The sequence below is a fragment of the Tupaia chinensis genome, unplaced genomic scaffold, assembly GCF_000334495.1.
Source record: "Tupaia chinensis unplaced genomic scaffold, TupChi_1.0 Scaffold144682_1, whole genome shotgun sequence".
Lineage (NCBI taxonomy): Eukaryota > Metazoa > Chordata > Mammalia > Scandentia > Tupaiidae > Tupaia > Tupaia belangeri.
The window spans coordinates 2646484-2655068 of record NW_006204543.1 but is presented as its reverse complement, the minus strand read 5'-3'; the positions used below and the strand labels follow the sequence as shown (position 1 = coordinate 2655068).

Below are 8585 nucleotides of genomic sequence, written 5' to 3'. Positions count from 1 at the left end.
CTTCTTCTTCTTCTTTTTTTTTTTTTGAGAGGTTTTTGCTATAGGGTGTGTGCGCTCGCCAGACAGAGAGACAGAGAGACAGAAAGCGAGAAATCACCCCCCAGGGGGGATGGCCACACCGCAATCCCTTCTCCTCCATTCTCCTCTCGGGATCTTGAGCACGCGCACACACGCGCCCGGCGTGAGTTTAGGCCACTGGGTCCGGGACACGAACTGCTGTCGACTACGTGGGAGTTCAGCGACATAGCCATTACACTAACTGCTGGGCTCCTTGCTTATTTTTCCCTTTTATTTGTGAGAAAGCATGGGGGGCGGTGGAGAAGGGGAAAGCATTCCTGGCTGTGCCTGGCTGCACTTCAGTCCTCCTCCAGTTCTCACTCCTGCCCAGCTCGTGGGCATGCGTGCACCTGGCGTGTTGCCACCAGCGCTGAGATTCCATCCCCATTCAGCCTTGTGGCATCTGGCTTCCTCTGCACAGCGCTTACCTGTGCACTACGGGGCTGGCCCTACTCTCTCATTCTTAAAGCCAGACGTGGCCTGAATTACTGTGAAGAGCGCTCCTGCCCGCAGTCCGATGGAGTGGTGCCTGTGGTTACAGCATGGAACTAGATGGGAAAGTTGGCAGGAAAGGGAAAAGAGAGGTAGGGGCGTGCGATAAAATGGCCCCCTTAAGCAATGGACGGTTTCTAAGGTAGGTCAGTCAGTGCATGTGCGCATTTGTTTACTCCTTCAACAGACAGCAGACTGAGCTTTCTACTCTTTAATGGGAAAGTCAGACAATAAACAAAAAAGCCCAGTAATCATTTAATTTTAGGTAGTGCATTAAGTTCTTTGATTAAAAACAAATCAGGATAAAGGGAATAGAGTCGTGGAGGATGGAGATTAGAGGGTTATTTTGGATAGAGTATTAAGGAAAAGCCTCTGAGGAGTTGGCACTTGAGCAGCGATGTGTGATATGAAAGCCAGGCCGAGGGAGCAGAAGCAAGTGTAAATGACCTGGAGCAGATTGAAGCTTCACACAGGCAGTGTGGCTGGAGTGGAGTCGAGGGAGGAGGGAGTGCGCATGTGGGGGCGAGTTCGGGCAGGACCTTTTAGGACACAGTGGGAGGCTCACCGTGCCAGGGAAAGCCCTTGTCGGCTTCGAACAGGCGAGTGACACGGTCTGCTTTAGCTGTGCGAAGGGTGGTTCTGGGACCAGACAGGATGGGGAAAGAATGCGGAGCTCTGCCAGGCTGACTCACGTGGGAGGGTTTGGGGTTCACTTCTAGAGACACCTCGGGGTGCCACACACGCCTGCGCCCCTCATCTGGGCTGGGCCGGGCTGGGGGTGGATCACAGTGTCAGGACTTGTATTTCTTGTCTCTCTCTTCTCTACCCTTCTCTCTTCCTGGTGGAAGAAATGAATGAGTAAGCTTTTTAAAAATTAAAGGAAAAGGTGATAATACATGTTTTAAGAGAGTGACTGCCTACCATAGGGGAGCGGTGACAGAGGCAAGGGTGCTGTCCTGTGTCATTAGCTCAGTTAGTGGAAGGAGCAGCTGGATTCAGAGTGTGCGTGTGTGTGTCTGTCCGTGATTGTGTTGCTGCACAGAAAGACCTGAGACTGGATGATTAGGCAGAACAGAGGTTTATTTGGCCCAGGGTCCTGGCAGCTGGAAAGTCCAAAGGCTTTGGGCCAGCATCAGGCTGGCTTCTGGTGGCCCACAGTGAGATACACAGGCAAGTGCAAAGAGGGGAAACAATTTCCCAGCCTTGTGCCCCACCCTTGCGGTCCCACCTCTTACAGGTCTCACTGCCTCCTAAAACCATCACACAGGGGACCAGGTTTCCGGAACATGAACCTTTGGGGGACAGACTTATCCGAATCCTAGCAGATGTACATAGACACACCACATATATGCCTGTACATATATATGTGCATATTATGTGTGTGTGTCTGTGTATATACACACACATATATATACATACTTTTTTAAAAAGAATTATTTTATTAACTTTATTTTTAATATGAGCAGAGATGAACAGAATGAGAGAAAAAGGGAGAGTGAGGGAAAGTGAGAAAGCAAGCTGCCGGACCTGAGACTCAAACTGCAGTTGGCAACGTGGGAGCCTGCACCTTTAACCACCATGCCACATGCTGGCCCCATACATACTTTTTTTTTTTTTTGGAGAGATTTTTGCTATAGAGCACGTGTGCTCGCCAGAAAGAGAGAGACAAAGAGATAGAAAGCGAGAAATCAACCCCTGGGAGGATTGGCCATACCACAATCCCTTCTCCCTTCTCCTCTCAGGATCTTGGGTACGCACACACACACCCGGCATGAATTGTAATCTACTGGGTTGTTACAACTGCCGGTCCCCACACTTTTTTTTTTTTGAGAGGCTCTCGCTATAGGGCGCGTGCGCTCACCAGAGACAGAAAGCAAGAAATCACCCCCCAGGGGGGATGGTCACGCCGCAGTCCCTTCTCCTCCATTCTCCTCTCAGGATCTTGGGCACGCACACACACGCGCCCGGTGTGAGTTCTAAGCCACCGGGTCTGGGACACGAACTGTGGTCGACTACGTGGGAGTCCAGCAACATAGCCATTACGCTAACTGCTGGTTCCTTCCCATACTTTTTGTTTTAAGTGAGAGAGAGATGGGTATTTTTTACGGGTTCTTGCTGCTATCGCTTCCTAGTTAGTTAGGACCACAAAAGGGCTCCACTGTTTCTGGCCTATCTAGTGGGGTGGGCAGGAGACAGAAGCTGGGCCTCCCGTATGACTCAGCCAGCCCGTTGCACTTCAGCCACTGCAGCTAGGCTTCAGGAGATATTCTCAAGGCACACCTGTAGTACTTACTGATGAATTGGATGTCAGAGGAATTTCCTTACAGGACAGGCTTTGGAAGAATTTTATAGTAGTCTGTTGTTCCTTGTTGGCTAATTGCTGTAATTAAACCCCACAATTCAAGTTCATTTCTCACCTACATCGCTGTTTTGTGGTAGGTGGAAGGGAGGGGTGATGGTGAGTACTCTTTTCCTGGTGGTTATTGGGGATTGAGTTCCTCCCACTTTCCCACTCCTGTGCGCCTCGGGGCAGTTGTGCTTCCCCTGGACTCTGTTCTCTAGCAGGCCAGGAAGGGCAGCTCCTTGGCTGGCTTTTTTTTTTTTTAATTGTATACAATGTTATGAATTTAATTTTTTAAAACTTAATTATTATTTTTTTTCCCACATTATAATGATTCACAGAATACCTTAAATTAGAACGATGGACAAAGCTAGAATCTAGTTACAAGTGCTGGCTCAGCCTGGAGGAGCCCAATCGCCTCTGCCCCATGTAGGGTTGGCCCGGAGCTGGGCACATGCTGCATGTGAAGTGCAGGGGGCTGAGAGGTTAAGTCCAGGTGCGGGGAGAGGAGAGAGGGCGCTTGTAAAAAGAGTGTTTGGGGACTTGTGGAACAAAGGAAAATCAGTACAAAACACAGTTTTCAAAGTCTTAAGAATCCTCATGTTTACCTCTAGACTAACTCCATATGTGTTCATGTATGTGACCGGACGTTCGGTAGTGACTGTGCTTTCGTGTATGTGACCGCACGTTCGGTAGTGACTGTGCTTTTGTTTTAATAACTTTGATATAGGGCACTGTGCTCACCAGAGAGACACACAGAGAGAGGAGGTGAGAAACCACCACAGCTCCATTTTCCTCTTGGGATTTTGGGTATGCATGCACATGTGCCTACCATGCCTCTGGGTCTTGGGATTGGACTGTGAGATTAGCCACGCAAGATTTCGCGCCTTCACCCTGTGCCACCAGCTGGCCCTATTTGTGAAACATTTTAATTGTAAGCATTATAGAATGAAGAAACATGAACACTCGGTCTTAAAGACCACTTTCCGTTAGTTATTTATCTAGAATAAATTTAAAATGTCAGGTATTGGTTGCCCATATTAATAGCTGTAGGTGTATCAGTAATATGTTTAAAAGTGGATCTTGCTTGAACATGTACAGTGTTTTCCTTTTTCCCCCAAATAATTTATTATTTATTTAAATAATTTTAATTTTTGACCAGAGAGAGAGAGTATGAGAGGGAAAGTGAGAAAGCAAGCCACCAGGTCTGAGACTTGAACCATGATTGCTCATGTTCAAGCACCTCAACCACCATGCCACCTGCTGGCCCCTTTTATGACTCTTTAATGCTTATTTTTAAAAAGTCTAGGTTCAGGACTAGCAGTTGGCGTAATGGTTATGGCACTGGACTCCCATGTAGTCGACCGGGGTTCGAGTCTCGGACCTGGTGGCTTAAACTCAGGCCGGGCGCATGTGCTTGCGTGCGTGCCCAAGATCCCGAGAGGAGAATGGAGGAGAAGGGATTGTGGCGTGACCATCCCCCCTGGGGATGATTTCTCGCTTTCTGTCTCTCTGTCTCTGCCTTTCTGGCGAACACACACGCCCTATAGCAAAAACCTCTCCAAAAGTCTAAGGTTATCAGCCACTTAGAGAACTTGATAAAAAAGCAAAGCTATATTAATAAACTGTGCATTTTTTGGAAAATTAAGTTTTACTAGCACAGAATACTGTGTTAAAAATCTTCAGTTACTTTTTTACCTTTTTAACTGAACTTCTAATTTAAAGGAAACTCTGTCTTCCATGTTTTCTTTCTTTGCCACAGTTGTCCTCTGTAATTAGCCCGGGCTAACTCAGTCCAGTGAGTGCATCGTAAGCTGGCCTGTTCTGAGCCACACCCTTCTGACCAGGCACAGTCTCACCGCATTGTTTCCCTCCGTTAGCATAGACTTTTAAAATAACTGCGTTAGGACAGGGGACAGAACCGATCTAACCATTGTCTTTGTAAAAGATACAGCACTGTCTGATTACCATATAAGCACCGGTGATGTGCTTAATTCTTTATGCACATTGTTTATTCTATTCTTGTGATTGTACCCACATCTTTTATTGAGAAGCCTCCCTTTTTCCCAGATGACTTGAAATGCCAACTTTATTATACATTCCCATAGAAATTTTGCTCTTTAGGCCTTAATATTCTGATTCGAAAGGCAGTAGTTTATTTCTTGTCTCAGGGAATTAAGACAAGAGTGAAACTCAATTGAGGTACTGTGTGTGAAACTTATTATTATTTTTTTGAGAGATTTCCGCTATAGGGCGCGTGCGCTTACCAGACAGACAGAGAGAGACATAGAGACAGAAAGCGAGAAATCCCCCCCCAGGGGGGATGGTCATGCCGCAAGCCCTTCTCCTCCATTCTCCTCTCAGGATCTTGGGCACGCACGCACACGCGCCTGGCGTGTTTTCAGCCACCGGGTCCGGGACGCGAACCGCGGTCGACTGCATGGGAGTCCAGAGACATAGCCATTACGCTATCTGGTGGTTCCCTGAAACTTATTTTTGATGAAAACTATGAAAGAAAAATTTGAAGATTTCCTAAAAGCCCTGTGTTTTTATCTATTGGGTCATGAGAAAAGTTATGCTGCTCTTTTGCATAGAAAAACATGTCCTGACTTCTCTGACAACCCAGTATTTCTCTAAATGTGTGAGTTTATATACAATTTTCTTTCTTTTTTTTGTTTTGTTTTGTTTTGTTTTGTTTTAAGAGAGATTTTTACTGTATGGTGTGTGCTCTCACCAGAGAGTCAGAGAGACGGAAAGCGAGAAATCATACCCCGTGGGTATGGCCACACCACAGTCCCTTCTTTAGTCTCCTCTTGGGATCTTGGGCACACATATATACGCCTGGTGTGAGTTTTAAGCTGCTGGGTCCGGGACTTGAACCACAGACAACTGCATAGGAGTCCAACAATGTAACCATTATGCCGTCTGCTGAATGATGCAGTGGCTTGAGAAACACATAGGCGCCTGTGCATGCAAGCTCAAAATCCTGAAAGGAAAATGGAGAAGGGACTATGGCATGGCCATTCCCCCGGAGAGTACTTTCTCTCTCTCTCTCTCTCTCTCTCTTATTCTCTCTCTGTCCCTCTCTGGTCAAATTAAAATAAATAGATAAAATAAAGTTCAATAAAATAATTCTTAAAAAAAAGGATCTGTGCCAACTATAACAGTTCGCAAACTTGCTGAATTTGGGTCATAGAATATGGCTGCTTTTTATATGTTCTGCAATCTCCTGTGTTTGAAAGATCATCTAAAGGGACCAGCAGGTGGTGTGGTGGCTAAGGTGCTGGACACTCCCACATAGCTGACCACGGTTTGAGTCCTGGACCTGGTGGTTTGTTTTCTCAGTTTCCTTCTCTCTCTCTAGCTCTCTCTGTGTCTTTCTCTGCTCACATCAAGAATAAATGAATAGATAAATAAAATTAAATAAAAAAGTAATTGTAAAAAAAAGAAAGATCATCTAGGAAAATTTTGGTAAACAAAATTTCTTGATTAGAGGATTTTGACAAATTATGTGGCAGTATTAGAGGAAAGTAACTGAAGGTAATGTGTGTGTGTGTTTGTGTGTGTTTTTGAGAGGTTTTTGCTGTGGAGTATGTGCACTCGCCAGAGAGAGAGACAGAGACATAAACCAAGAAATCATCCCTTGGGGAGTTAGCCACAGTACTATCCTTTCTCCTCCATTCTCCTCTTGGGATGTTGAACATACATGCACATGTGTCTGGTGTGAGTTTCAAGCTTCCAAGCCTGGGACTCAAACCACAGTCAGCCATGTGGGAGTCCAGTGATGTAACTGTATACGATATGCTGGTTCCAGTTTTTATGTTTTTAAATAGCACATTATATTGGGTCGTTGGGAAAATTGTGATGCATTTTTGCATTGAAAAACATAGAAATAAACGTCATGGCTTTCTCAGTTACTTACTTTTTTAAAAAGAATTATTTATTTAACTTTATTTATTATTATTTTTAAATTTAATGATAGAGGGAGAGAGAAAGTGAGAAAGCAAACTGCCAGGTCCGGGACTTGAACCGTGTCAGCCATGTGGGAGTCTAGCACCTCAGCCACCATGCCACCTGCCAGCTCCACGACTTAATATTTTAAAGGCTGAAATAAGTGAAAAGTGAAAACTCTGTAACACATGAACTTCTGATACTTTTGCGACAGGGCAAACTGCTATTGGAAACGGTAAGTTGTTTTTGTTAGCCATGATTGGATGTGAACGTGTAGAGAAATGGGAGTCTAAGGATGAGGTGAAAATCAGAATATGTTTTCAGTTGGAGAAACCATTTGAAGAAAATCAGTGTTTTCTCTGTGGGGTCTAAAGCTGAAGTGATTCTTCTGGAGGTCTGGTGCATTGGGATCTAGAAGATTGCAAGAGTATGCGGAAAATTGCAAGGAGCAGAACAAGGTTAGACAGAAGGGTGGAACCATAGTGCTGAAGGACAAAGGCAGGTGGAATAAAATTTGCATTGGGGCCTAGTTTGATGATTTTGTCAGATTTGCTCTGTCAGTTTGGGGCAAGGTCTTGCAAATCCCCTTCTCCCTGCCTCGAGGAGGAGGGTCAGAGCTCAGAATTCCTTGGAAATGCATCTTCTCTGTGTCAGGTTTCTCGTTTTCTTGGTTGTAACTTCATCTAGTTTAATTTCTCTGTTTATCTCATCTTCTTACTGTTTATAATCAGTTGCAAAATTCTTTTCCCTATCAGTTGCAGTCTTTCTGGATTTTGCTTCATCCTGAAGAGTTTTTTGGGTGCAGGGTGATTAGATTTGTGTGGTTATTCCATTTCAATATCCAGTCTTCAGTGAGGTTCTTCAGGTATAATGAATCAACTTGGTTCTAATCTCCAGTACCTCAGAAAGATTTGTTATGATAGGGGAAGAAATATATACGTGTGTGTGTGTGTATTTACATAAATACAAATATATATATGTGTGTGTTTTTCTTTTGATTCTGAATTAACATGATAAAAACATTTAAATACTCTATTTCTGGCAAGTTCCTGTCTTGTAAAGTGCCCAGATTTGGATGGTCAGACTCAATATTACATGGTCTCAGTGAGACTATTTCAAGACTGTCCCTATACTGGGAGAAGAGTTAGGGTTCTGTGTTCAAAAAGATGTAAGCAACATGTTTCTCGAGCATTTCTCGAGCATCAGGAAAGCTGGCATAGTAATATGTCTGATGTTTCATATCTTTTATGTTACAGTTCTTTTGCCATGAAAATGGTTTGCACGGTCTTGAACACACACCCTCCATGCTGATGGGACAGGATCCAATATGAGTATAAATGATGGAGGAAGACGACGCTTTGAGGATAACGAGCACACGTTGCGTATATATCCCGGGACAATTTCAGAAGGGACCATCTACTGTCCGATTCCTGCCAGAAAAAACACCACAGCTGCAGAGGTGATCGACTCTCTGATAAACCGACTTCATCTGGACAAAACAAAATGTTACGTTCTAGCAGAGGTCAAGGAGTTTGGTGGAGAAGAATGGATACTCAATCCCACAGACTGTCCAGTCCAGCGAATGATGCTGTGGCCCCGAATGGCTCTGGAAAACCGCTCGAGTGGAGAGGACTACCGCTTTCTTCTGAGAGAGAAAAACCTTGACGGGTCAATTCACTATGGCAGCCTTCAGTCATGGCTGCGGGTAACGGAAGGGCGCCGCAGGATGGTGGGGCGGGGGTTT

At 45.0% G+C, this 8585-nt stretch overlaps 1 protein-coding gene across 13 annotated transcripts in view; it reads left to right on the top strand.

The window, feature by feature from the left end:
- The window catches only part of MYO9A (myosin IXA), a 206150-nt gene that overhangs the window by 47686 nt on the left and 149879 nt on the right, over positions 1-8585 (top strand). For all 13 annotated transcript variants that reach the window (XM_027767790.1, XM_027767784.1, XM_027767791.1 and 10 more), the window contains exon 2: positions 8098-8570. In XM_027767790.1, coding sequence (XP_027623591.1) covers positions 8169-8570 — 402 coding nt within the window. In that variant the 5' untranslated portion in view covers positions 8098-8168. The remainder of the gene's footprint in view (positions 1-8097; positions 8571-8585) is intronic.